Below are 27,701 nucleotides of genomic sequence, written 5' to 3' on the forward strand. Positions count from 1 at the left end.
ATTACAAATTGATAACACCACAATCTAGTGAGCGTGCTTCCAACTTATAAAAAGTCCTGAAAAGAAATCTTAGGGAAATCCTAATGAGCATGACTGGGGTCGTTTTCCGCGTACACTGCCGCTCGCTGGGAGCCCTTTTTTTCCCTTCATCTAACTAGCCAATTGGTTAGTCAACTAGGTGATTAAGGTGACTAAATTCCTCTCCGACATATGCCATGTTGTACCCCATTCTAACAGGCAGTTTGCGCTATATAATCAGCCTACGCGTCCTGTTCCTGACATTACCTCTTATTCCAATCTAAGTCTTACACATTTTTCTTTCCCTTGAAAATCCACTATGGCCTCAGTAAATCAATTCTTGGCTGGTGCAGTTGCAATAGCAAGCATACTGATCCCTTGGCTCTTGTTTATGGTTGGGAGATCCAAAAAATCGAACAAAGTATGGGCTCAGCTTGATGTTGTTGGTATTTCTCCTGGAGATGGGGCTCTTTCTTGGTCCTTTGCAATCGCAAAATCAGTGATATCGATGCAAGAGACGATGCGCGAGGGGTACGAAAAGTTTTCAAAGGCTAACAAACCATTTGCCCTTCCTACCATGTGGATCGGGGGAGCCGTCTTAGTACTTCCCCCCTCTAAGCTGGGGCTTCTCAACAAACCTAGAAACGAGTTATCCAGTTTCAATGCATTGCTCGAGAATGCCCAATTTCAATATCTAATGTCTGACAAGGATGTCTGGGGAAACACCATTCACTTCGATATTGTTCGTCACCACCTAAGAGAGAAGGATATGAGTTCCCTTACGAAGATAATGTTTGAAGAATGGCAAGGGGCATTTCAAACATACTGGGGAGACTCAAGGGATGGTAGGGTTATCAAGGCGTGGGATTCCATGGTACGAATCATTGCCCGGGCATCACTCCGCATCATGGTTGGGCTACCTGGATGTAGAGATGAAGACTACTTGGAGCAGTCAAGATTGTATGCCAATGCCGTCTTGGTGGACGCTTGTCTTATCAATTGTCTACCTCCTGGGATGCGGTTAGTGGTAGGCCCATTAATCGCGTTGCGTGCCAAGTATTATGAACGAAAGCTATTAACTATTTTGATCCCGCTTGTGGAAGAGCGACTTTTTCAGTATCGTCATGAGAAAGGAAATCAGAGAGACAGCCAGGTATGTTTGAATGTTCAAGCAGTATTCCCCCAATAATTTGACTTAGATCTAATTCTAACGATAGCTATTGCTTGTAGGGCGACGTAATTAAGTGGCTCATTGAAGTATCTGAGAATCATGGACCGGAGCAGCTTACCGCGAAAAAAATAGCTGGTCGCATCCTCGCCCTCACTTCCATGTTCGTCTTCGCTATTGGTTGGGTTTTTGTACATGTTGTACTTGATATCCACTGCAGTCCTTCTAGCAATGAGATTGTCAGCACTTTAATTGCCGAATGTCAAAAAGTCTCTGCCCAATACCAAGGACTGTCAAGCAAGGAAGCAATTGACAAACTATACTGCCTCGACTCTGCTGTGCGTGAGTCCATGCGCCTCAATGATGTGATGGTGCATTTGCTTCCTCTGGATATTATCTCTGGTCAACCAATCAATATCGGGGAGGGAATTCAAATTTCTGCTGAGTCCGGGCTTCGAACCGTTTTTCCAGCCCAGATGGTTCACCATGATCGGGACATCTATCAGAACCCTGAACGCTTTGATGCTTTTAGGTTTTCGCGAGAGCATGAAACATCATCCAACGAACAGCCAACCACAGGAAAAAGGGAGCTTGTAACCACCGTCAGTACGTCATTTCTTCCGTTTGGATATGGGAGACATGCTTGCCCAGGGAGGTGGTTTGTGGCCTACATGGTAAAACAAGCAACTGCTTATGCACTCCTTAACTATGATGTGGAAGTTATAAAAAGCCCTGGAAAGAGAGCCTCACTACTTAACTTCATGCTCCCTCCACAGAAAGCGGAACTACACGTTACTAGGTGGCAACAGGAGAATTTTCAGGATTGAATATTGCTTCAGATGAAAATAGTGTTGACACATATAACCATGATTAATATTTCGTAAGTTTGTTCGTTCTATGCACTATTTCTAGGGCTGTAAGTTTTGCGTACGGCTTTATCTTCTCTGTCTAAAAATTCCTCAAAAGAAGTTGGTTGAATGACCGCCGTAATTTCATCCATGTCAATGTATTTAGTCATATATCTCATCGAGATCTGAGAATTGGTGAACACATTTGATGTCTTTTGCTTCTCACGGATCTCTTCATCCGTCATGAAGATTGCTTTGAGTGGCTTCGCTGCTGCTTTTCCCAGTACATCCAGCGTTTTTTGAACTGTCAATATATCGCTCGCTAGTCCGAATGCACGTCCATGAAATTTCTGAGGTTCACGGAGGGCTTCAACCGCAAACGCTGCAATGTCAACGTGGTCAATTAAAGCTAATCGAGCCTCTGGTGTCATTGCTGTAGTCCAAGTACCATGTTCTCTCGGCTCAGGGTATCTTGCAACCTTGGGCTCTAAGAAATTAGCCATAAAGAAGGAAGGCCGAAGGATGGTCCAATAATCGAAGCACCCGTTTCGAACTGCATCCTCAACCCCTTTTTTGCTAGCGATATGTCGTGCCATAAAAGAGTCCAGCGTAAGGTGTTCTCGGACCTCAGTTTCAAGTTGATGGTCATCCAGCGTGAAGACGCCTAGAGAAGTCGACACAATCACTTGCTTCACTCCTGCTGCCTTGGCCACTTTGACGATGACTTCTGCCTGACGTCGTTCCCTGTCCGAGTCTTTGAAATCCGGTAACAAGCAGAGAAATATTTTATTGCATCCTTGAAGGGCAGCAGTTAATGCTGCTTCATTATCCCAGTCACCTTGGGTAAGTTTCACGCCGGCTTCAAGAAGAGATATTGCCGCAGGTGAGGTAAGATTCCGGACGGTCGAATGAACGGACCAATTTAGGTCCTTTCGAAGTTTTAACGCTAGGGCACCTCCTTGGCTACCGGTGGCACCACAGACAAAAACGGCATTGTTGGATGTAGACATATTTCTTTAGTTGCCGTTGATCAGGTTGGTTTGAAATCCAGTCAATCCGAATCCTACATGCCCAGGTGCGTCTTTAATACTTATAGGTACCCCTGACAAAAAATACTTTCAACCTGGATTATTTGATCAGCTGAAGTGACATGCAGATTAATGGCGTGATGTTGTAAACAAGGAATTATCTGTTGGATATGTAAGGCTGGCAGGGATTGGCTGTGATATGCATGCATTTATACTCCGTGTACGTCGTGCCTATGCATGAAAGTCAAAAGGCTCTGCCAAGGCCCCTCCCATGTACTTAGCAAAGTTAAATTGGTAGCAAGGTTTGCACTAAATTAAGGTTATGCCCATCCCGAAGCCAATTGTGGGTTCTTGACTTTTGTTCCGCGTTCGAAGGCACTTGTTTATCTCTAGTTGAGCACCCGTCTCTTCAACTAAAAGGTGACAGTTCCCCAGCATGGATAGCGAGAAATAAATTATTGATAGCTGGTCACTCAACCCCATTTCCCGTCCTCTGCGTTCCTTCGACAGTGACTAACTAATTATCTGGAAATAAAAACCACCAAAAAAATGTCGCCAGATAAGGAGATATTGTCATCAGACCTGGATGCTCAAAAACCAGGGAAGATTGATACAAGCCCAGTATCTTCTGTCGAGTGTGTTACAGGCTTCAAACTTTTTTTGATTGTCAGTAGCGTAGCCCTTGCCTGTTTTCTTATGCTCTTGGACACAATGGTCATTGGAACGGTAAGTTCGCCATGTCATATAGATTACCTATATCTTCAGCGAGGACACTAACCCTCTGCATCCGCTATAAGGCAATTCCTCATATTACCAATACCTTCAACTCCCTCCCCGATGTAGGATGGTATGCTAGTGCATATCAATTCGGAAGGTCTGGTCATTTGCGCTCCAAGATATGAAGATTCAGCTGACAAGTTACAGCGCTGCTCCACAGCCCCTTACTGGAAAAATATATACAAATTTCAACTCAAAGGTTTGTATATACCAGCTGCTTTATATATGTCAATATTAATGCAAAATTTTAGTGGACCTTTTTGACCTTTTTTGCTATCTTTGAGATAGGTTCCGTTCTCTGTGGTGCTGCCATCTCATCCAACATGCTCATTGTTGGCCGTGCTATTGCTGGGTTCGGCGCTTCTGGTATCATTAATGGTGCAATCACCATAATCTCAAGTTGTGTTCCATTGGAAAGGCGTCCTAGTAAGTAAATTCTAGTAACATTTCGAATTTTTAAGACGTACAATTACTGACTCGTTTTGGTATAGCCTTGATTGGTCTAACAATGGGATGTAAGCCGTCCTTGACTCGATATCAAATATTGTAGTGTTACTAAGGTGACTCTTATTGATAGTAAACCAGCTTGGACTTGTTGCTGGACCTCTTGTTGGAGGGGCTTTCACTTCCTACACGACGTGGAGGTGGTGTGAGTATTACCTAACAAGCATTTTTTGTTTCCTCGTCCATAAAAGAGACTCACACAGTTCACAATTAGGCTTCTACATAAATTTACCCCTAGGTGCATTTACAGCATTTTTTCTTCTCTTTTTGAGCATTCCAGAACAAACACGAAAGCCCAACGTATCTGTAGTACTTTCGAAACTACACCACCACTTAGACCTTGTCGGCTTTCTCCTATTTGCCCCAGCTATACTACAGCTTCTACTTGCGCTCCAGTATGGAGTCAATCAATACCCATGGAATTCCCCCCGCGTCATTGGGCTCTTTTGTGGCTTTGCCGCAAATTTTGCCATTTGGATCTTTTGGAATAGATATAAGGGGAATGATGCATTACTACCACATTCTATGCTGAAACTGAGACCTGTCTGGACATCTGCATTATACCAGGCATTCATGATATCAGCAGTGTATGGTGCCTCATTCTTTCTCCCAATATATTTTCAAGCCATCAATAATGCAACTCCTGTGCTCAGTGGAGTATATTTGCTACCTACCATTCTTCCGCAGCTTGTTGCGGCTGGACTCTCTGGAGTATTGTGTAAGTCTAAAACCATTACACTTTTCCTTACCGCTGATTGCAGAAAGTGAGGCTGCTAATTTACCTTAGTACAAAAAATGGGTTTTGTGATACCTCTAGCAGTTACTGGAACCATTCTCTTGTCTCTCGGGAGCGGACTCTATTCGATTTTACGGCCAGGTAGTCCAACAGAATACTGGGTTGGATTTCAATTACTAGCCGGGATTGGATCAGGATTAAGCATGCAACTGGTTAGTATTTGGTTTTCCATGTATCTGAACACAGCATTGGCGGGACATAAGTTATTAACAATATAAGGCTATAATTACAATTCAAGCTGCAATAAGTGGAGAGAAACTTGCTACAGGCATGGCTTTAGTCATCTTTGCTCAGTCCCTTGGACCGGCTATCATGCTTGTCTTGTGCAATGTGATATTTCTCTCTAGCCTTGGCTCACAACTGTATGAACATGCACCAAATGCCAATTCAGCCGCAATTATCAAAGCTGGAGCCACTGGTTTCCGCTCCATTGTCCAGTTGGAGGATTTACCCGGGGTTCTGATTGCATACGCCAACAGTATTGATAGGGTTTTTTACTTGGTTGCTGCAGTGGGTGCTGCTTGCGCACTTGTGTTATGGGGAATGGGCTGGCATGACTTGAGAAAAAAAGATAGCAAGCAAAAAAGTGAAGAAAATGTCGCTGAGAAGGGCGATAGATAGGTTCCATTACCTTTTTAATAATAGATTGATACGAATTGATCACTACCATGGAACGCAATATGCGATTGCAATTTGCGTAGATTAATTTTTGTCAAAAGGAGAATGATGATGTCGAGCGGGCTATGGCATGTGCGAGGCATAAGACCAAGCAAGATATATTAACTAAATAACAGCATATATCTGACACCTTTTGATATACCTCGTGGGTCAAAACCATCAATTTTTTACAATAATAAAATCATAACAACGTAGTCACTTTTTAGCATTCGTCTAGCCAAGTATACCCTACTAAAGGAGGATAATTTATCCTCTGAGGATCTATAAGCTGTCAAATGTACGATTTCATTCAGGCTAGGAGTCGGGTCCGTTGGCCTAGTCGCTTTGTCACTTTACTGATAAATTTACCTTTCCGGCTTCGTCCATTCGGATTCAATATTAATTACTTACACCTAGGTTTTGTTTTAACTCTATTCACACGTAGTTATAATCATTTCTCGTGGCGGTCGAACACCCACCCAGCGGATTTCCTTCCAGTGAGGATAGTGACTTGTCAAGGGCTGGTCCATATAAACCATCTCTCCAGCCTGATATAGCTTTAGGCATTTCCAAATCCTCGTAGTCCCGAGAATTCGTGCCATTACCCTTTGCCGCTCTATTTACTATAGATCTCTTGAATGGATTTATCAACCGTAAGACACTATCCAAAGAAGTCAGTAATGGCTGTGCAGTCTTTAGTTTTGTAAAGGATCCCAAAGCTGGAACGCAGCCCATAATGATGACGAATGCTTGCTCAAGACAGGACCATAAGATGGTAATGGAGGACTCGTATTGGACATCAGTGGCAGTAGGGTCAGCTTGCTGATTGGCGATGTGTTGGAGACTTATAGTTTTAAGGATCGATACACTCATCGTAAGGAGGGATGCACTCATAAGAAGTATAAGACTTATTCGTTTCCCTAGGCTCATTTGAAGCCTCCAGATAATGATCACGGGGAATAACACAAACATTAAATCTGTGAAAGTCCACAGGGCTAGTTGTTTTCTATTAGCTAACTGGGTTAAGATTGAGATATACATTCGAAATGGGCGGCGACTCACATTGTGTAAGGAATGCAAGACTAATATAGATCATTGGATTCCAGCGTTTACTTGGCTGGAATGGATTCCAGTTTCCGCTAACAGGAGTGGTTTGCAGAAATGTGCATGGGATTATGATAGCTGTCAGGATGGTGCAGAGTCCCGATACCACAACTAAGAACCACTTGAGCCATTTGTGGACTTTTCCAAAAAGACGAACGAGAAGCATGGCAATGGAGAGGCGTGCAGTGATAGCAACAAGAAGCCCCGGAGTGTTGGCAAGCCACATCCATTTCAAGATGTTGATTAATTGGTTCGGCTGTAAGTTGGCATCATGCTTTCCAAGTCCATATGTAAAGCCAACGCTCACGAATGACTGAGAGACAAAATTGAAGATCTAGAGATATAAAGTCTCAGCATGACAGAATAAAAGTAATATCACAAAATAATTAGTTGTAACTCACAAGGGCAACGGCAATTAGCCAGTCATCCAACGAAGGACGGTTATTAAGTTCGACACGAATGTAAAACCGAAGACCAACAGTTATAGTAGCTAACACAGCAAATGACCAAGTTAGACCCATAATTAGAGGTCCACGGCCTGGGTTGTCTTGAGCAGCAGACATATTCAGCATGCTTGGGTATTGACAAATTTTGATATAGAAAACAGCTCAGTGAGCAGACAACTCCTGGTAGGTGAGTAGTTGGCTATCTATGTAGTTATATTTGACTAGGTAACTGCTCGTTTTCTCTCAAATTGCTTAATGGAGTAGACAGAGTTAGCTCAACATATCCCCATATAACTACTATCTGAAAGATACAGTAGCAAATCTTCGGTTTCAGATATTGATTGAGGGGTATTGATCGTCATTTTGGCAGCAAGTCAACACAGCCTCGCCTGGGATTTGAGGGATAACTACTGATGACAGCTGTAGACCCCGAACTTAATACTCAACAGTCAAGATTATAACTAGTTAACCGTGGTTTATAACAGCCAGCCAGATATTGTCATAAAAGTAACACTAGGATATGGGACCCTCGTTGTGGGGAGGTTACGCTGGTCTCGGTAACTAATGTAGATGGCGGGCTGTCGGGATTTTTTTCACGGTTCCTCGTATTCCTTAAGTTAATGCTTGAAATCTCCATGCTCTTCCATGAAAACCTTGTATAATAACAAGCAATTATACTCAACGCATTCAGACTCCGAGTGTATAACTGCGAGGGTGATGAAAATTTCATCGGAGTAGCCACCTAGTTATGCACAAACAAGGTTCGCGGGACTTCCCTTGCATATTATAATTTAAACAAGTCTCCGAATATGTTCTTTATCAAAATTAAATCAAAGTAATGGGCTATAGATGCTGCAGGAATTAGCTGAACTAGGGGTCATGGCGCGCTTCAGGCTTCATGAATCATAACATGGGCTATGAGATTACATGCAGCCTTGGTGCCAATGCCAAAATTGTCCTTTTCAAATGCGAAATCGTCGGCCGTGGCATCCTTGATCTTGAAATCAAATCCTTGAACCAAAGAAGCAAGGAGTAAGTACATCTCCGCCCATGCAAGGCTGAGATGATTCAGTGTATTAGCAAGCCATTGTCAACCCATAACCATGTACTGTGAAGACTGAACTTACTGCATGCCAAGGCATATTCTGGTTCCCCGAGAAAAAGGAGCAAATGTCGTAGTAGATCGTTTTGCCGTACTATCTATCCACCTATCGGGATTGAAGCACATTGGATCAGGGTACAGATTTTTGTCAGTGTGCATTAGTATTGTGGTCATTCCAATAGGGGTTCCGGCAGGTATACGCCAGTGTTTATAGAAAAGGTCTTGATCCGTGATACGTGCCGCTCTGGAGCCGACTCCAGGGCTTAAACGCAAGCCTTCCATTAAGACGGCAGTGAGATAGGGAAGCTGCTCTAACTCCTTTAACGTAAGAGGCCCGGTGATTGTAGTTGAGGCTGCATTGATTTCTTCTCTGAGTCTTTGTAGAATTTCATCGCTGCTATAAACGTGGTAGAGAATAAGTCGCAGAGTGTTTGATATTGTTTCGAACCCTGCACCGGTAACAGTAGCTACTTCCTCAAAGATTCGATCGAACGTTTTTTCAGCGGGAGGAAGATCAGAATGGGCAATTGAGTATATCAACGTGCTTTTGATCGTATCATCAGGGGAGGGAGATATTGTAGCAGCCAATGTATCTCGAGTGTCTTGCTCAGATTGCTTTTTAGGTCAGTATGGCATATATTGGCCGTCCCAGTTATATTGAATAATCGTACACCTTGACTGACCTGAAGATAACGAAGAAATGATTGTGTGCTCTCATCAGCCATCTTTTTAGCCCATTCAATAGGTATCGCTCTCATTGAGGGTCCGAACCAGCGTAGATGCTTGGTCGTACGCCAATAAACACCAGCGCCTTGCGATGAAAGTGACAATCCAAGTCCAAAATCTTCCAGGCTGAGCTCATTGTAATCTTTACCGACGATTAGTTTATTAGCATTATCTCGTGCAAAAGCACTAATGGCAGCTCCTAGATTGAAAGTGGTTCCTTCGAGTGATGCAATTCTTTGGGAAAGCTTTTTAATATTTTTTTGAAGCAAATCTTGTCGCGCAATAATATTCGTTTTTGAGAAAAACGGAGCAAGGGCGCGGCGGCGGGCCTTATGAGCGTAATGATCTATAAAACATATATGTAACTATATTATTGACCCTCAAGAGAGAAGGAAAATACCTGAACCGAAGATGGTTGACGTTTTAGCCCCAAAGGCATCGTACGTCCAGGAATACTTATCCCAACGTCCATCTGAGCGATAAAGCTTCTCAAAAAATGATGGATCAATGACATGTATCTCATGGGGACTAATACGGATAATGGGACCTATTGACTAGGTGTTGGAACTAGCTCCTTGGGGTATTGGAAACTGAAGGGCAGACCTACCGTATTTCTTGTGTAATTCAGCGATCTTGACAGTATACTGACCACCAAGTACGACATCGTAGTATGCTTCATACCAGCGTGAGATAGCCGCTAGTTTGGGACCAGGGAAACGAGACAAAGGGTGAAGGAACAGACGGTAGAAGACTATCGTTCCATAATAAGCAACCACAGCTCCGATAACGGCAGGCCAGCCGATGTTCGTCTTTAATGAAGCTAATAGATTCATTGAATTGGCAGAAGAGATATCGCTACTCAGGAATAACACAATTGTTACGTAGATGAAAGGAATGATTTTAAGCATTACAAAGAAAGTATCTAGATATTTATAAATGTTGAGAGTCAAATTAAGCATAAGCAATGACAGGTCGCTAGTCCTAGCTTGGCCTAGCGTCTCTGCCGGAAGTGGAAACGTTTGTTCGCCGAATCCACAAGTTAATTGCACGGGCCAAGTTGTCACCGCCCGAAGTTTAGTACCCACCAAGCATATACTTATATAATATATAAAGATCAATACAGGGGTTCAAGGAATGGCATCCGATGAGCGCTTTGATTAATAATTTAAACCCTAACTATTAGTATGAGATATGAATCCTTTCAATGTCCAGGTTAATCTGGATTGTTTGATAAGTAACTACCATGGGGTTGATCATAGCCGGAAGCTGCATCCTTGACAGCCAGAGTTGGGTCATATTGGATATCTTCCCTGTCAGTGCTGTATCTATCTTGGCAGCCTTGCCTGTATCACTCCCTCAAAATTTTTTGGAGAGTATGGGAAAGTGCTCACAACCTCCAACCCTACCTCTTCAAGAGTATTGCGCCACTGGGCCTCGGTTCGCTCCATGCCCGCCAATGCAGTGAGCATAGTCATGTCAACAGATGCAGCCATGTTGTTTACGCCAGTCGTTGGAAGGATCATTTCATCAATAAGCATAACAGATTCAGGCCCCATGGCTGCTTTTGTCTGCTCGAGGATCTTTCGCACCTGATGTGGCGGATGATCGTGGAGGACTCCGCGGAGGAAGTAAAATTTAGCATCTACGGTTTAAAATTCTCAGAGAGAACTGATTAGCTTTTATCCGGCTAGAATAGAGAGGAAAGGGGAAAGAAAAGCGATCACTACCTTTAACTGGTTGTGGCTGGAAAAAGTCATGTTCCATGTTCTCTACACCAGGTGTTGGCAGTGCTTTTGCGATTGAATGTGGTAGATCCTGTAATATCACCCTTCCAGACAAATTAGGATACTTGTCCTTGAATTGTTTGCACTGATGACCTATACCGCCCCCAATGTTAACGTAGATAGCCCTGGTGTTGTTCTTTGAGTCCCAGCTCTCAACCTCACGAGCAACGGGATACACTGAAAGCCACGAAACTTCAGGCGTACGACGGAGAGCCATGTAGTCATTGAAGTAGGTAAGCTGCGCAGGGTGGTCACTGAACCATGCAAACGCATGAAGATTGGTCTTCCAGGCATCTTGGAAGGCAGTATGTAGCTCGTCAACTGGGTTTTGGTACTTGGTGCTTTTCAAGAAGCCAGGGAGTGCTTCATACTGAGGTGAAGCAGTGTAGAAGCTACGGTAGTGATCAATTGCTTGAACAGCTAAAGTAGTGAACGGCTATAAATAACTTACTAGTGGCACAAACCAGCCTCAACAGACTTCTCAGTAAGGTTTCGGGTTACATTGTTTGCGGCATACTGAGTAGCCGAAACTTCATCCACCAAGTCAATGGCAGCAAGATACCTAAAAATGCGGCCTGCATTGTAATTAGCAGTTAATTGTGTTAAAGTTGCAAATATAATCTTTCAACATACTTATCAACTGGGGCTCAGCGCCGGTTTTTTGGGAAATTTCGTCCACCGACAGTGGCCCATTGGCATCAGTCAATAATTTGAAAAGGCCTAAATCAAAGCCGATCCTAATTATGGCAGTTTGTAGATTCTATAGTACATGTTAGCTGCAATAAAACTTTAAAAGGCCAATAAGAGGAGCTCACCATATGTCCATATCTATGAATAGTGTCACTGGGGCTTTCTAGAGCAAAAATCAGCTTGGTCAATGATTTTATCACTTCCTGGCGAGTTGCTTCGCTGGCAGTCGTTGCGAACTGTTTGACAGTGTCAATAGCTGCCTCCATTGTGGCTTCTTTAGGAGAGAAATGGACCAAATGGGTAGTATTGCTGTAGACTGTTTGTTGTAGAGTAACAGAAAGGGAGCCAGTAACTGCTCTTCCGAGGGACGGCTATATAGTTATATGTAGATTGGTAACCTCAAATCATGTCCAGCAGGCTGGAGCAGGTTATGCGCTCACATTGCAAGACCGTTTTCATCTTACCTGTATGTGAAACAGTAGTATTCCAAGCGACAGCTACTAGCGAATGCCTGGCCGGGCCCGGAGTCATCCAGCAGTCGCCCAGGCGGGAAGTTGTTAGGGGGTTAGAAAGCGGAGAAGCCAGAGTATACAGGCATCATATTTTGGGATGTCGCTGCCTCCCGTGTTATTGTACGTGAAAAGCACAAGAAAATATGCAAAGCAGTGTGAAGTACATCGGTATAATTGTCTTGGCTACTGGGGTGGTTGCGGACGTCTGTGTGTTGGCTACCGGCGAATTAACCTTAAACGTCAGCAACTCCGTAGATGTGACACAGACATGCCTGTCAATACTGCCATAAATATAATGATTAAACATAACTGGGTGCATGCTTTGTGCATATGCACCCGGGATAATGGTTCAGCCATGTTGGGTTGCTCGAGATAAGCCGCCCCCTGCAAAAAATATAAAGCGAATGTTTTTACCCGTTCCAAGGTAACTTGTAAGGCTATGTAAGTAGCTGCATCTCAGTGTCTCAGTGTGGAGTAAACAAGTAGGGAGTATATTGCAGTCTGGAGCACGGAGTGCAAGCAGGAAAACAAGGCTAGAAACTTGTAACTATTATGCAACTAAATTGACTAGGCATTCTCCCAAATGACTTCCTATAACCAACCAACAAAGTCGGTCATCTAACTGATACCGGGGTTAGACCCCGCGTGCAGCCAGGGCCTTTTGGAGCTTTGAAGCAAATCCAACCACGTTATCTGGTCCAATCATGGTGTAGTGTGCACCTCCAACTGCATGGAATCTAGGTTCAGTCCGAGAAAAGTCTCTCCATTTGCTCAAATGTTCCTTTATCCATACTTCTCGCGATGGAGCGGCAAGTTTGAGGGGAATAGCATGGAATACATCAATGCTGTCTGCCTGTCCGCTGGGTTCGTAATCCACTGCCATGCTCTGCAGGCTGAAAGCGACGTCAGCCCATCTGGCAAGTGCTGCGTCTTCCAGTCCCAGCTCTTCCATCCGCTCCCGGTCCGCAGCAAGAAGTATTTGTTCTACTGCATCATGCCTGGATTTGTGAGAAAATTGTGGGTTTTGCTCCATTTCCTCCACATATTCGTCCGTCGTGATTCCGAGGAATTGTGTCAGATGCAGCAGGCACATGTTCCAGCAAAGTTGACGCATGCGCCATTTGATGTGTGGTGGTAGATTGAAGCTGCCAAGGAAACGTACTGAATTGCCCGTGGTACCTATTTCCATGGAGCTTAGCTTTTTGGCCGTTTCAAAGGCAAGCATCGCGCCGTAGCTATAACCTGCCAATGCGTACGGGCCCCTTTTCTGGTGCTTCTGGATGGCATGGATGTAGGTGTCAACTGTCTCAGTAATGGATGCAAAGTGTGTCTGTCCTCGTTCGAAGCCCCTTGCACGCAAGGCGTAGATGGGCCTGTCCTCATCAGCAAGGTGCTGTGCTAAACCGATGAAGACAAGGACTTCGCCCACACCGGGGTGGAAAAGCCAAAGTGGCGCCTTTGAGCCACCAGATTTCAGTGTTACCACAGGATCGTATTCTGTGTCCTTTGTTTCCTCTCGCCCGTCCCTGGAGGCCTGGCTAGCCAGAGCTGCGGCTAGTAATCGGGCGGTTGGGTTTTTCATGATTGTCACTATGGGCAATGTGATGCCCAAACGAGTATCGAGATGGCGTTTCAGGCGGATAAGGTCCATGGACGTGAAACCTAGCTCGAAGACTTGCGTTTCTGGACTTATCGCAGTATGGTCGATGTTTAGGGTCCTTGCAAAGTCAACCATGATAAGCGTCTCAGCTTCAGTTGCAACAGACTGCAATGCTCCCCGCTGTTTCTCATCCTTATACTCCTTAAGATGATTCTTGTGAAGACTAACATCTTGGTCAAAGACACCAGCTGCGAATAATGAACTCATCTTTGCAGGTGAAATCTTTCCCAGAGAGGATATAGGTAAAAGAGACAGTGATGACTCTCTCAAGGAAAACACCAGAGGACGCGCAAAAGTACCAGAAAGGCATTCTTGAGTAATTAATGCGTCAACCATGTCCATCTCTTTAGCGGTATGAGGCCATTTCGTAGGGATATAGCAAACGGTGATCTGATCGGTGTGAGTGACTCGGGAAGAGAACACCACAAAACGGTTTACTCTGCCCCCAAGCGCCCGCTCTAGCAGCGATACGACATCTGATATGACAATTTTAATGCCATTGATGTTTACCAATTCTTCTTTTCTGCCAATAAGACAGAGATTGCCGTCCGAATTGATACGAGCTCGATCTCCGGTACGGAACCATCCATCTCCCCAAGGAAAGGCGTTAGCAGTGGCCTCAGCATTTCGATGATAGCCACTAAACACCACATCACCGCGTACCTCCAAATCGCCACACTCATCTATAGCTGCCAATCTGGAGCCAATGGTAACACGCATCTCAATGCCCTCCATGCACTTGCCTAGAGAGGCAATAGCATAGCCGCGTTCAACATCGTATGACGGACATGTAAGGTTGAATATAGCCCCGGCGCAAGTCTCTGTCATGCCGAACCCGGGTGTGATGGCATCTGGGCGTGCTCCATAATTTTGGAATAAGGCAGACACAGCAACGCAGGTTGTCACATCATTGGCCTCTCCCCCAGAGGCAACTATCTGCAAATTCGATAAATCCCACGGTCTTTCGCCCAGCGGAGGACTGAGTTTTGACTTTGTTGAGGATATCAAGGCTCCAAGGAAAAAATTTGGCGCAAAAGTGCGACAGACACGGTGCTTGCTTAGTAGGTCAAGGAAGACGCTAGGAGTTGAAACGATATCGGCTGCATGGACGTGAATCTGGTCAACCCCTAGCCACAGAGCCTGAATGTGAATTTCAATGAGGCTTGCAACGTGGTTAAGGTCAATCCAGTTCATGAATGGGCCATCAACGGGTAACGGGCGTACGGACGCTTTCCCGGTGATTGCTGAAATTATCTGCTTGTGCGTCAGGCGTACAGCCTTTGAGTTCCCAGTACTTCCTGACGTTAGCATCAGCATCGCCAGGGATTGACCTCCCATATAGCTTGGATAGGCGGCTGAAATCTCCGGGCTTGGGTGACCAATTTGAAATTCATCCAAGCTCAGTGACTCCGTTGTGTGAATTTTCAGCAAATTTTCGGTGCCGCCAAACACACTAAGTAAATCTTTCGTTGTGATGCATATCGGAGATTGAAGAAGCTTTGACAAGCCCCGAATCTGCTCTAGACGATGGTCGTCAACGATGCTGAATGGAGAAGAAAGAACAGGAACACCATTGGCAAGCAGAATTGCCCAGAACCAAACTATAGTATTCCAATGGTCATCCAAGTGTAAAAGTATAGGAGCCGCGTGCTTGAAGCTAGGAAGTGTCCGAAGTAACTGAGCGCAGTGACTGGATTGGATATAGAGCTCCACGCAGGAATATTCCTTATAACCGGCAATATTTCCCAGAGGATAGCAGATAATTGACCCTTTCCTCAACACGGCCACTGCTTTAAGAATATCTTGAAGACAGATGGATGACGGTCCCCATTCTGATGGTGGTTGCGAACAAAAAGGGGAGCATAAGGATGATGTAAAGCACTGGGGTTCTGATGATGTGGGCTTCGGTTCTGTAGAACTAGACGGCAGATCATTGAGCAGAGGCATATTGAAGTGGTGTTGGGATGGAACCTTATTGTGTTTTCGTTCGAACAAATATGCATGTTGCATACTTGATAAACTCCATTTATGTGTAGGTTCCTAATGCCTCCTCATCCCAACTTCTTAGAGCCCATGGATGTTGGCCCATCCATCAGAAAGATAGTAGGACAATCCATGCCGAATCCTAACCCTCCCCAACCCCACTAACGGTACATGGGTATTATAAGCGACAAGCACTCATTCCACTGCTATCCGGAGCCGTGCGTCCTGATTAACAGATTATTCCCCGAAGTTCGGAGTATCAGTGAACATGGGCGATCACTTCATGTGGAGATCATGTCCTTTCCTTGTTTGCCGATGATATTGGCTGTGAGTGCCGCAGTGAAGCTAGGATATGAAAGGGTCCAGAGTATAAAGCATGGTTCTGAGGACCAGAGTAAAGCAAGCTGCATATTGATGTGATATTGTATCAGGCAAACGGAGCGAAGTACCTCCCGCTAGGTTGCCACCCAGGGAAGTGCAGACAAGACTGCATATATTCCTTCGTTTGCTGCAATACCGGCCAAAAGTGAAATCTAATTTCAAATAGCGGGATTATGGTTTTGATTTGAGGACGTATATGTGAAACACATAAGCTTACTTGATATTCGATTCCATTTTGTACCCTCCTTCACTCTCAATTCTTTCCCTCGCTTTTATCCCCGTAACCGAGTTGCGGTTTCTTCTCCTCACCGCCGCCAAATTCTGCATCAGAAACCCAAAATGAACCCAGTAATGCCAGTTCCAAGACTTATTCAGCTAGCCACCACGATCAAGGACTCAGTCCTCAAGATTCAGGAGATCCTCGATACCCTCGGGGTACTTTCACCATCGTTTGATGAGAATGCCCCCCCTCTTCCCGTACAAATCGGTGAAGCTCAGGACATTGTCCTCGGTGCAACAGCAGAGCTTCATGATTTGCTCACAGAACCTACAAATATGATTCATAGGTCAGCTAGGGTAAAGATTACCCATCTTGATATCTTCCATCGACGGGAGGCTAACATTGCTGTTCATAAAATCAGAGTGACAGGTCTGCATGTCTGCAGGCGATCTCTCACTTTGGTATTGCGGAACTCATACCGCCTAATGGGCAGGCTTCGTTTAAAGAAATTTCTGATAGGACGCCATTGACGGAGCAGATGGTGAGTCGAATTATTCGCCATGCTACTATGATGCGAATATTTTGTGAGCCCGAGCCTGGTATTGTAAAGCACACGAAGGCTTCCAGAATTTTAGCCGATCCGGATGCGAGGAACTGGACTCGAGCTGGCATCGAGGAGTTGAGTCCTGCAGGTGCGAAGGTAGGCAAGGAACCAGAAAGAGCATATTGAGTGAAGTACTGACACTGTATTTGTAGTTTGCGAAAGCCCTTGAAAAGTGGCCAGCTTCAGAGGAACCAAACGAAACTGTAATTATACCCGTGGTTCCATCGATCAATGAAAGCATTAATGAACAAATACTCAATATTATCCGCAGGGTTTTTCGCTTGCACACAATATCACCGGGTCGATTTACGATGTTCTTGCAGAAAATCCCGATAGAGCGGCCCGATTCAGTAGTGCTATGAAGATGATGACATCAAGACCGGCATTTGACGTATCGTATGGAACAGACTATTACAACTGGAAGTCTCTAGGGGAAGCTCAAGTCGTTGATGTCGGAGGTGCCCGAGGCCACTTCGCTATGGCCCTTGCAAGGAGATACAGCCAACTCCGTGTTGTTGTGCAGGACATGGCCAAGGTAATTGAGAGTGCAGATGCAGGTGACGTAGCAGAGAGGGTTCGCTTCTTGGCCCATAATCTGTTTGATCCTCAACCCATCAGAGCTGACGTATTTTTCTTTCGTTGGATCCTCCACAACTGGCCCGATGTCTATTGTATTCGCATCCTGAAAGCCCAGTTACCAGCATTAAAGCCCGGGGCGAGGCTTGTTATACAAGAAGTCTTCATGCCTGAGCCGGGATCCATAGCCTACTGGAATGAAAGAGATATCAGGTATGTTGCAGCATTAGCTGATGATAATATACGTCTGACGCTTTTCTAGATCGATGGATCTGGAAATGGCTTTCACCTTCAATTCCCGGGAAAGGACTCTGGCTGATTGGGAGGCATTGTTCAAAACGGCCGATCCAGGGTTCGTGCTTAAGGGAGTTGTGAATCCTCCGGGGTCTGCCATGGGAATTCTTGAATTTGTCTGGGAGGGTCGGAATGGATCAGCATAGCTACTTAGATAAAAGACTTACCCCATATGCATCTTCAACCCAATATTTAGAGCAATGACGGACTTGTCAACAAAAGTTGTTTAGATATGCCATCTTCCATCGTATTTTCCAATGGAGTTGAAGTAAGGTCAGGATGGACTGTTTTAAGGTTTCACATACTATTTCTGGCAAGTTTGTCCGTTTCCGGAAATTAGTTTATCCGCGAGGAAAAGAGACCGCCCGGGCTTAGGTAATAAAAACATGGTCCGTGCTTTTGTGAGGGCTAGAAGTCCCGTGACCCTGTCGCTTCCAGGGAGCTGCGGGCTCGTGAAAGATTGTTGACGCTGTTTGCTATTTTGCGAGCTGCAATCGTTCCTTCGAGCTCAACAACAACGCCCGCGTCCGTCGCGCCCACGAGATCCTGCTCTGTTTCTTTGTGCAATCATTACTGCTGTGTCTCCTCCCGCGCAACCTTCCTCGCAAACGGACTTCTCTTTTGAGCCTCCTCCCCCGCCTGCCTTGCATCGATATCACACCCTGAGTGGGGTGATCGCAAACCGTCAAGATGGCACGCGTCTACGCAGACGTGAACCAAAAGATGCCCAAGACGTACTGGGATTACGACAGCGTTAATATATCCTGGGGCGTCCTGGAGAATTATGAGGTTGTGCGGAAAATTGGTATGCGATACGCTTCCCCCCTACCTGCTGAACCTAACCTCAATATCCCTGTCTCAGTTTGCTAACATGATCAAATACAGGCCGAGGAAAATACTCGGAGGTGTTTGAAGGCGTAAACGTCGTCAACTACCAGAAATGTGTCGTCAAAGTCCTCAAACCCGTCAAGAAGCGGAAGATCAAGCGAGAGATCAAAATTCTCCAGAACCTGTCCGGAGGTCCTAATGTCGTCGCGTTGTTGGACGTTGTTCGTGATAGTCAGAGCAAGACACCCAGTTTGGTCTTCGAATATGTTAACAACACCGACTTTCGAACACTGTACCCCAGATTGGCAGATTACGATGTCCGATACTACATATATGAACTTCTTAAGGCACTGGACTTCTGTCATAGCAAGGGGATAATGCACAGGGATGTCAAGCCGCATAATGTCATGATTGACCATGAGCGGAGAAAGGTAAGACCTGTTATATCGACTATGATATCCGCTAGTTTACTTACACCTGACCCTAGTTGCGGCTCATCGATTGGGGACTCGCAGAGTTCTACCATCAAGGCATGGAATATAACGTCCGTGTTGCCTCGCGATATTTCAAGGGCCCGGAGCTCCTCGTTGACTTCCAGGTGTACGACTATTCCCTGGACATGTGGTCTCTTGGAGCCATGTTTGCCTCCATGATATTTAGAAAAGAACCGTTTTTCCACGGTAGCAGCAATGCGGACCAGCTTGTCAAAATTGCCAAAGTCCTTGGAACAGACGATCTGTTTGACTACCTTGACAAGTACAACATTGAGCTGGACCCCCAGTACGATGAGATCCTCCAACGGTATCAACGTAGGCCATGGAACTCCTTCATCAGCGCTGAGAATCAGAGATTCATTAGCAGTGATGCCATTGACTTCTTGGACAAGTTGCTCAGATATGACCACACAGTATGTTCCTTGGGATATTTTCTCTCATCTTCATCGAAATGATAAACTAACCCAAATCTACTAGGCCCGTTTGACTGCTCAGGAGGCCATGGCACATCCATATTTCTCCCCTGTTCGCCATACTTCTACTAACGCACAAAGCAACACCGCAGCTGCTTCCAACGCCTAAACACTTTCTTCCCATCCCGATACCCAGTCTGTCATCTTTCCTTTACTCGCCAACTGTTTGATACACCTCATCCCTTGACGAATGTCAGTTTTCCCTTCCGACGAATTCCGACAAGGGTTGTCATTAGGCAGAATAATCCCGACCATCTATTCTCCAAGTACCAGGACCATCAAAAATCGAGTAATCATCTTTGGGAGTCATCGGCTGGTGCAACGTGTTGCTTTTTCTTTTCTTTTATTAGGTTGTTTAGCGCTATTTATGCATGAGACGTCCACACATGAATGAAACAGATAACGCGACTAATATCTCGCCTACAACTCCTGAAGTCTGGTATTCATTCCCCTTGCTCCTTTTCCCTTGCCTCATATGTATGTTATAAACACCCTATACGAATCAATCTTCTTGTTCATTTTCTTTCATTCCCCTTTGACAGCTTGCCACTCTCTACGGCATTTGATATATATAGGCCTCACGATCTAATGTAAACCATATGGTCTAGTAAAGGCCTATATGATAGTAGAGGTAGAATCTACATTCAACATAAGGGTATGCCGGTAACTAAAGGCCGAGTATAGCAGTCTCTACTAGTTAGCCCTCATCCCAGTCAGCTCTCATCCTGGCCGGCCCTGCCGGTAGACACCTATTTAGGCCTATCAGAACAGTCATGTGAATGAACGGCACGGCCACAATTTCCGTCCTGCATCCAAACCTTTAACTACTGAGTACCACCAGTAAAACCTTTTGGTGCATAAGTTGGCCTTTGCAATTAAATTAAGAACAAACTGCGACCAATCTCACCGATACCGCTGCGCTCTGTTTCTGTCCTCGGTTTGTCTAGATACCTGCCGATGCGCCCGTTGTTTTTAGGTAGAAGGCTACCACCCATGACACGAATTGCGTGCTTTGGAGGGAAACTCTTCCAGCAGTACAGGATGTCGGCCACTTTGCAGGCTAACAATGACGAGCCCTATACCCCTGGAACGATGCTCAGGAGCGATTCCGGCCAGATTTATAAAATTGAAAATATCCTCGTTGATCTGAGAAAACCCCTGCAATGCGTATATCGTGCAAGGTTCACATACCTGTTTAGAATGAGATATCCCAGTGCATTCTTTCTGCTAACTATAGAGCCAGCGGAAAGTGCTGAGGGCAAAGTTTACATTGTGAAGAACATGGTTCCAGGAGAATTTGAGTACCAATTGGATTTGCAGAAGAGACTGTCCTCTTGTCCAAACGTGAGAGCAGTAATCGATACTATCAAAGAGTTTGAGTTGTTTATATTCCCGTTCTTGGCTGGGGACTTGCTTCAGCTAAGCCTGAAACCTCTTTGCATGGAAGTAAGGAGCAAAATCCTCCGAAGTGCTCTGCAGGGTCTTGCTGATATGCATGATAGAGATTTTCTCCATAATAGCAAGTTTGGGCATTCCAGAAGACTGCATACACCGTAATGCTGACAGCCAATAAACATCAAGCCAAACAATATCCTTTTGGACTATGATGAGTGTGATGAAAGCCTTATGAACATCAAAGCAGTTCAGATCTCGGACCTTGAGGATACAGTCATTGTGCCTCCTGGGAAGCGGCTGCGAGGCCCTCTCTGCGGCAATGCGATCTGGAGAAGCCCTGAAAGCTGGTGTCGATCTCGCCAAAACCAGGCATTAGATGTCTTCTCCTTTGGAATCGTGGTGTGGCAGCCTTTCTCACAAGATAGTTATTCCAAATTGCCCCACTCTAACTGCACAGATGATTTATGTTATGGTCAATGAGATGGTCTTTCGCGTCAATGATAACCAGCTTAAAGCTGATGATTCATGGCACTATATTCACCGTCGACATATATTCTACTTTGCCGATGAAGACAGCTTTAATGGGTTTCTTCAACATATTGGAAAGGAAAACATCTTTTTCGAAAGCTTGGTAGCCCTCGCTGGCACTTTCACTCCAGGACAACTCAGACAGTCCTTTGAGACCTGGGATTACGTGGACCCCGATCTTAGGGATCTAGTAGGGAAGATGACGAATCTAGACCCGTCGAGGAGGATTACCGCAAGAGAGGCCCTTCAGCATCGCTGGTTCAGTCAAGCTAGTTATATACACATGGTAGCCGAGCTTTCTTGTACCAGGCCAGCCTAGCCACCAATTCCAAACATAAGGGCAATGAAAATTGATTGTGAACCCCAGGGTCCTCTTTGAGCAAGAATGGATCCCTTCCCCTAGCCTCCTTGGATCTTTACCACTAAGTTACCTGCTAGCACTATCATGCAACGAAAGATGCAAGATGAAGTGGCGGCGAGCTTAGATGATATAAAGTTGCGGGTATTTGTGGAGCTTGGTTGAGGCTCTGAAAATCACATACTTTAAACCTGTCTAGAAAACAAAACATTGTATAAGTGGTCTCGAGCAGGCGTTATGCTATTGTCGTTGGTGTTATTTCTTAGCAATCACGGTATGAGCAGGATCTTATAGTGGTTTAATCCAGGCTTTCAAAGCTGTGGCCGGTAAAATCATGCGCAGACTCAACAGATTGCGATAGAGCGCGACGGCCCAGTCGAACAAATGAGGCCACCGCGAGATTAGCACGCTGGTGAGACATAAGTAACATGCAGCGGAGGAGCAAAGAACAAGTCACAACGGGGGGATGGGATGGGTGATCAGTTTTTTAGCCCAAATGCCTGTTTTAAAGTCCGTTCGCAGCACTAAAGACGCCAGTAGGGCGTAAAAACCGATATCTATTTTAGAATATTATTATTCGCATCCCAGTGGATCCACGCAGTTGTGTTCAAAATACTGCCTACTCAAGGCCAAATGTGATTATGTGCAGGGAGCGAGACAGAACAAATCCCCCTAGTATAAGTAGGTAGTTATAACATATCAGCGCCCTTCCCCGATCGGACACGCTATGCAGAGCCAAATAATTTATATTTTAGCCTACCTAAAAACACAGTTGCTTTAATTTTTTTTTTATTGAATACCAGGATATTCGGAAGCCCGCCTCCCTCCATATCAGGTACGTCGAACAATCATCTGCGTAACCGAGAAGCCTTGAGTCACGCCTGTCACGCCTGACACCTCCCTCTAGTTGACAGCCACTAGTCAACTAACTAGTTACTGTCGTGGTCTTGACCATTGAAACAATCTACCAGAAAATGACAACATTCGCTCCCCCCGAACGCGTCTACAAGGGCATTGTGCAGTCGCTTAGCGGCGTTACTCTAAAACAACCTGCTACTTGGGGGTTTGTGGTCTATCGATGCTCTATAACAACGAGGATGCCTGGCAAACAATTCTTCAAAAATTACGCCAGGACATGGCCACGTCTCTAGAATCGGAGGGAGAGGACGACCTAGTGCTTCGCCATGAGATGATTATTATGGACGACAAAGCAAAATATGATGGCGCCACGTCTCACGATATCCGTGACCATTTTACGTCTTGGGTGTTTGATAATTTACCGGATATCATGGTTAAAACACCGACTGAGTCTGCGTTGCAGTTGGTCCTCGTGAATGATCCCATTAGCGTAGGTCCAGAGGTATAATTTCTGCCTTTTCGTTGATGATATCTGCCTGGGGTCTGTCGAGCACATGGACATACCGGTTGCAAAGGTCCTGGCAAAACATTTTGGTGCGCGAGACCCTGAGGACAGAGATTACCCTATACACCCTGATTATGAGGATGGTGAAACAGACATGGAAGAAGAAGATGTTGGGTGGATGTATCTTGAAGTTGGCGCTTATGTTGAGATGTACGACATGCTGGAGGAAGAGGAGTGGTCGTACGAACTATACCGGAGACCACCTTTATTGCCTTACGACTCTCTCTCGGACCAAACCCCAGGCTCCTGGCGCAAGCGCAAAAATAACCATCAATCTCCGAGTAGCTCGTTATGGTTGCTCATCCCCTGGATCAAGTTCCACATGAAGCCAAGCACTATCACATGACCATATTACACGTAAAGTAAGAATCAGATGAGTAAGACCAATTATATAAGAGCTTAGTCAGCTTAGACGACACAGCAAAGCTCGTCGCAGGGAAATTTTGAGTCACCAAAAAGCTATATTGAAAAGATTCGAGAAGCAGAAGCAGAAGCAGATGAGAAACCGGGATCAATTGCGACCCTGACCGTGATTTCTCTCCGCAAGGCGCTGTTCGCTAAGCCAGACAGACCCTTAACTCGCCTAATTACCCCACGCATAAAACTCTCTTTCTTTTTTTTCCACAGTTACGGGCAAAACCGTAAACCACGATACTCCGACATCTTGCTGCGCGCTCGGCGCGGAGGGGAATTTACATTCGACCTCGATTTGCAAACATGGCTTCACTTGCTACGGCCCAGTCTCCTGGTATGTGTACCCATAAATTGTCCATATGATGTAGTGGGAAAGGCCGAGAGTCTAACGTTTGCCTGTCTTCGCTGTTTAGATACCCCGGCTGAATCGACCACTGGCGGGGTAGCCAGTCCGGCCCAAGATGCTGCTAACAACAGCTCAGGAACGCAAGGTGGAAAGGAGAAGTCGGAAAGAGAACGTATGTGGCATGTTTCTTATGTGGTGGCTTGTAGTGTATACTTCGGATACAGTCTCTGACTCAAATGCTTCGGTATAGTTGAAAAGGAACGAAAGAAGGCTGAGAAGCTGAAGAAATTTGCCGAAAAGGCTGCGAAAAAGGCGTCTGCAGCACCCGCCCCTGCGAAAACTACAGAGAAGAAGCCAAAGATAGAGAAAGACAAGACGACCGACGCCTATGACCCCAAGGTTATCGAGGCCGGTAGATACGAGTGGTGGGAGGAGCGCGACCTGTTCAAGCCGGAGTTTGGCCCAGATGGAAAGGTGAAAGAGGCTGGATACTTCGTCATTCCAATACCACCGCCAAATGTGACTGGAGCCCTGCATATGGGTCATGCCCTGACAAAAGCCCTCCAGGACACTATGATCCGCTGGCAGCGGATGAAGGGAAAAACTGTGCTGTACCTCCCTGGATACGACCATGCTGGTATTTCCACTCAGAGCGTTGTTGAGAAGATCCTATGGAAGACGGAGAAGAAATCCAGACACGATATTGGGCGGGAAGCAATGGTGGGCAAGATCTGGGAGTGGACTCACAAGTACCACGACAGCATTACTGCCTCCCTCCGAAGGTTGGGCGGTTCATTTGACTGGTCCAGGGAAGCCTTCACCATGGATGAGAACCTCTCTGCGGCTGTCACAGAGACTTTCGTCCGCCTACACGAGGAGGGTACTATCTATCGTGGAAACCGCCTCGTGAACTGGTGTGTTGCCTTGAACACCTCGCTATCAAACCTTGAGGTCGAAAATCGTGATCTCGAAGGTCGTACTTTGCTAGATGTCCCTGGATATTCCAGAAAGGTTGAATTTGGTGTTTTGACTCACTTCCTGTATGAGATCGATGGCACGGACGAAAAGATTCAGGTTGCAACCACTCGACCGGAGACAATGCTTGGTGATACTGGTGTTGCTGTCCACCCTGACGATAAGAGATACCAGAAGTTCATTGGAATGAAAGTTAAGCACCCCTTTGTGGACCGATTGCTACCAATCTTTGCAGATGAGAAAGTCGACCCCGAATTCGGTACCGGTGCTGTCAAAATTACACCAGCACACGACTTCAACGATTACATTCGTGGAAAGGAGAATAACCTTGAGTTCATTTCCATCATGAACGACGATGGTACTTTCAACGAAAACGCCGGCCCCTTCGCCGGAGTGAAACGTTTCGATGCCCGTTACCAGGTCATTGAGAAGCTAAAGGAGAAGGGCCTTTATGTGAAATGGGAGAACAACCCCATGAAAGTACCACAGTGTGCTAAGTCTGGCGATGTTATCGAGCCCATCATGAAACCACAATGGTGGATGAACATGACTGAGCTTGTTAAGCCTGCTATCAAGGCCGTTGAAGACGGAGAGATTATCATCCGCCCTGAGAGTGCCGAGAAGAGTTACTATCGGTGGATGAACAACATCAATGACTGGTGTTTGTCAAGACAGCTCTGGTGGGGTCACCAAGCACCCGCTTACTTCGTTGATATTGAAGGCGAGAAAGGCGATGATGCTGATGGTAACCTCTGGGTAACTGGTCGTACTGAGGAGGAAGCAAGAGCTAAAGCAGAGAAGAAATTCCCTGGGAAGAAATTTGTTCTGAAAAGGGATCCCGACGTCCTGGATACATGGTTCTCCTCTGGTCAATGGCCGTATTCTACCCTTGGATGGCCAAAGAAGACCCATGACCTTGAGAATCTTTACCCCGTATCTATCTTGGAAACTGGATGGGACATTCTCTTCTTCTGGGTCGCTCGAATGATTATGCTCGGAATCAAGATGACTGGACAGGTTCCATTCAAGGAAGTGTACTGCCACTCCCTCATCCGAGATTCCGAAGGTCGAAAGATGTCCAAGTCACTGGGTAATGTGGTCGACCCCATCGATGTCATGAACGGTATCTCTCTTCAAAAGCTGCATGATAAGCTGCTAGAAGGCAATCTTGCGGAGAAGGAGGTCGCCATTGCAACCAAATTCCAGAAGAAGGCTTTCCCCAAGGGTATTCCAGAGTGCGGTGCTGATGCCCTTCGATTCTCGCTGCTTGCATATAGCACTGGTGGTAAGTTAAACAAACCTCTTTCCCCTTTTCTCATAGATGTTTGTATATGAGATAAACCACTAACGCTACTATTTCTCTCAAGGCGGCGATATCAACTTCGATATTCAGGTGATTCACGGTTACAGAAGGTTCTGCAACAAGATCTACCAGGCCACCAAGTTCGTCCTTGGTAAACTAGGGGATGACTTCAGACCCCAGGCCACTCCCAGCAAGACTGGCAAGGAGTCCCTCTCTGAACGATGGATATTGCACAAGTTCAACCAGGCAGCAAAGGTCACCAACGAAGCCCTGGAAAACCGCGAGTTTTCCGTTGCCGCCAACACAATCTACCAGTATTGGTATAGTCAACTGTGTGATGTATTCATCGAAAACTCAAAGTCGCTGTTGCAACCAGATGCAGACCCAGCCGTCCAGCAATCTGCCAAGGAGACCCTCTATACCGCTCTGGAGGGTGCTTTGACTCTCATCCACCCAGTCATGCCTTTCGTGACCGAAGAGCTATGGCAGCGTCTCCCAAGACGTCCTGGTGACAAAACCATTTCTATCATGAAGGCTGCCTACCCAGAGTACAATGCTTCGTTCAATGACCCTGCCGCCGAGACCGCCTATGAACTGATCCTCAGCACATCCAAGGCTATCCGAAGTATCCTCGCTGAATACGACGTCAAGACCAAGGGAGACATTCTCATACAGGCATACGACGCTACCAGCCACAAGTCCATTTCAGAAGAAGCGATCAGCATCAAATCCCTGAGTGGCAAAAACATCGGCGAGCTGACTGTGCTTGATGCCGACAACCGAACCCCTCCACCGGGCTGTGTTGTTTCGCCCGTTGGCGCCCAAGCAGCTGTGTATCTTCAGGTGTCGGATGAGGTCAGGCTAGAGCAGGAGGAAAAAGCCAAGGCTAGTCTCTTGAAGCTACAGGAAACTATCAAGAAGCAGCAAGCCATCATTAATGCCCCTCAGTGGAAAGAAAAGGCCAAGCCTGAGGTTAGAGAACTTGAAGAGAAGAAGCTTGTGGATGCTCAGGGAGAGGCTGCTCGTCTTGAAGAACAAATCCGTGAGTTGGAGAAACTCAAGATATAAATTAGACTTTAAGCTTCTAACTTTACATTTACATTGAATGCAATTATGATTCTAAATTTATGGGCTTTCTATGTAGTCATGTATCTGTAAACCTCCGTGCTGTGTTGGCAGGACTAACCGTTCTGTACCACCAGGGGCTATGTATTGCTATTATTCGTTGGCAACGTGGGTCAAATTTATACATCAGCTCCTCCAGAATCTCAACCACCCCATCTTCC

The 27,701-nt window shown here is 45.7% G+C and overlaps 12 protein-coding genes across 12 annotated transcripts; 7 read left to right on the top strand and 5 right to left on the bottom strand.

The window, feature by feature from the left end:
- Positions 1-337: 337 nt before the first annotated feature.
- TERG_01910 (uncharacterized protein) lies at positions 338-2,013 on the top strand (the record flags this gene model as incomplete). The annotated part of the gene is made up of 2 exons (XM_003237140.1): positions 338-1,171; positions 1,249-2,013. The coding sequence occupies 2 exons, from the start codon at positions 338-340 to the stop codon at positions 2,011-2,013; spliced, it is 1,599 nt and encodes a 532-aa protein (XP_003237188.1).
- Positions 2,014-2,081: 68 nt separating this feature from the next.
- TERG_01911 (uncharacterized protein) lies at positions 2,082-3,044 on the bottom strand (the record flags this gene model as incomplete). Its single annotated transcript, XM_003237141.1, has 1 exon — positions 2,082-3,044. The coding sequence occupies one exon, from the start codon at positions 3,042-3,044 to the stop codon at positions 2,082-2,084; it is 963 nt and encodes a 320-aa protein (XP_003237189.1).
- A 567-nt stretch (positions 3,045-3,611) lies between these two features.
- On the top strand, positions 3,612-5,760 carry TERG_01912 (uncharacterized protein; the record flags this gene model as incomplete). Its single annotated transcript, XM_047747828.1, has 8 exons — positions 3,612-3,788; positions 3,860-3,936; positions 3,987-4,042; positions 4,128-4,265; positions 4,417-4,488; positions 4,594-5,061; positions 5,161-5,291; positions 5,359-5,760. 8 exons carry the CDS (start codon positions 3,612-3,614, stop codon positions 5,758-5,760), a joined length of 1,521 nt encoding a protein of 506 aa, XP_047603793.1.
- A 471-nt stretch (positions 5,761-6,231) lies between these two features.
- Positions 6,232-7,463, bottom strand: TERG_01913 (uncharacterized protein; the record flags this gene model as incomplete). Its single annotated transcript, XM_003237143.1, has 3 exons — positions 6,232-6,791; positions 6,859-7,234; positions 7,302-7,463. The coding sequence occupies 3 exons, from the start codon at positions 7,461-7,463 to the stop codon at positions 6,232-6,234; spliced, it is 1,098 nt and encodes a 365-aa protein (XP_003237191.1).
- A 1,006-nt stretch (positions 7,464-8,469) lies between these two features.
- On the bottom strand, positions 8,470-10,007 carry TERG_01914 (uncharacterized protein; the record flags this gene model as incomplete). The annotated part of the gene is made up of 4 exons (XM_003237144.2): positions 8,470-9,063; positions 9,132-9,520; positions 9,575-9,721; positions 9,782-10,007. 4 exons carry the CDS (start codon positions 10,005-10,007, stop codon positions 8,470-8,472), a joined length of 1,356 nt encoding a protein of 451 aa, XP_003237192.2.
- Positions 10,008-10,499: 492 nt separating this feature from the next.
- Positions 10,500-11,914, bottom strand: TERG_01915 (uncharacterized protein; the record flags this gene model as incomplete). The annotated part of the gene is made up of 5 exons (XM_003237145.1): positions 10,500-10,816; positions 10,902-11,350; positions 11,410-11,533; positions 11,592-11,718; positions 11,774-11,914. The coding sequence occupies 5 exons, from the start codon at positions 11,912-11,914 to the stop codon at positions 10,500-10,502; spliced, it is 1,158 nt and encodes a 385-aa protein (XP_003237193.1).
- Positions 11,915-12,176: 262 nt separating this feature from the next.
- On the bottom strand, positions 12,177-16,821 carry TERG_01916 (uncharacterized protein). Its single transcript, XM_003237146.2, has 2 exons — positions 16,806-16,821; positions 12,177-16,731 (listed from the first exon to the last, which is right to left on the bottom strand). The coding sequence occupies exon 2, from the start codon at positions 15,828-15,830 to the stop codon at positions 12,795-12,797; it is 3,036 nt and encodes a 1,011-aa protein (XP_003237194.2). The 5' UTR covers positions 15,831-16,731; positions 16,806-16,821; the 3' UTR covers positions 12,177-12,794.
- Positions 16,822-17,366: 545 nt separating this feature from the next.
- TERG_01917 (uncharacterized protein) lies at positions 17,367-17,846 on the top strand (the record flags this gene model as incomplete). Its single annotated transcript, XM_003237147.2, has 1 exon — positions 17,367-17,846. The coding sequence occupies one exon, from the start codon at positions 17,367-17,369 to the stop codon at positions 17,844-17,846; it is 480 nt and encodes a 159-aa protein (XP_003237195.2).
- Positions 17,847-18,568: 722 nt separating this feature from the next.
- TERG_01918 (CMGC/CK2 protein kinase) lies at positions 18,569-19,782 on the top strand (the record flags this gene model as incomplete). Its single annotated transcript, XM_003237148.1, has 4 exons — positions 18,569-18,683; positions 18,764-19,137; positions 19,194-19,613; positions 19,678-19,782. 4 exons carry the CDS (start codon positions 18,569-18,571, stop codon positions 19,780-19,782), a joined length of 1,014 nt encoding a protein of 337 aa, XP_003237196.1.
- An 884-nt stretch (positions 19,783-20,666) lies between these two features.
- On the top strand, positions 20,667-21,915 carry TERG_01919 (serine/threonine protein kinase; the record flags this gene model as incomplete). Its single annotated transcript, XM_003237149.2, has 3 exons — positions 20,667-21,119; positions 21,255-21,467; positions 21,526-21,915. The coding sequence occupies 3 exons, from the start codon at positions 20,667-20,669 to the stop codon at positions 21,913-21,915; spliced, it is 1,056 nt and encodes a 351-aa protein (XP_003237197.2).
- Positions 21,916-23,032: 1,117 nt separating this feature from the next.
- TERG_01920 (uncharacterized protein) lies at positions 23,033-23,723 on the top strand (the record flags this gene model as incomplete). Its single annotated transcript, XM_047747829.1, has 2 exons — positions 23,033-23,314; positions 23,388-23,723. The coding sequence occupies 2 exons, from the start codon at positions 23,033-23,035 to the stop codon at positions 23,721-23,723; spliced, it is 618 nt and encodes a 205-aa protein (XP_047603794.1).
- Positions 23,724-24,674: 951 nt separating this feature from the next.
- Positions 24,675-27,483, top strand: TERG_01921 (valine-tRNA ligase; the record flags this gene model as incomplete). Its single annotated transcript, XM_003237151.2, has 2 exons — positions 24,675-26,397; positions 26,480-27,483. The coding sequence occupies 2 exons, from the start codon at positions 24,675-24,677 to the stop codon at positions 27,481-27,483; spliced, it is 2,727 nt and encodes a 908-aa protein (XP_003237199.2).
- Between the last annotated feature and the right edge of the window lie 218 nt (positions 27,484-27,701).

Source organism: Trichophyton rubrum (genome assembly GCF_000151425.1).
Source record: "Trichophyton rubrum CBS 118892 genomic scaffold supercont2.2, whole genome shotgun sequence".
Taxonomy (NCBI): Eukaryota; Fungi; Ascomycota; class Eurotiomycetes; order Onygenales; family Arthrodermataceae; genus Trichophyton; species Trichophyton rubrum.

What these genes read in the sequence shown, in the direction of transcription:
- TERG_01916 (XM_003237146.2), bottom strand. Translation starts at nt 15,830, where the DNA reads ATGCAACATGCATATTTGTTCGAACGAAAACACAATAAGGTTCCATCC.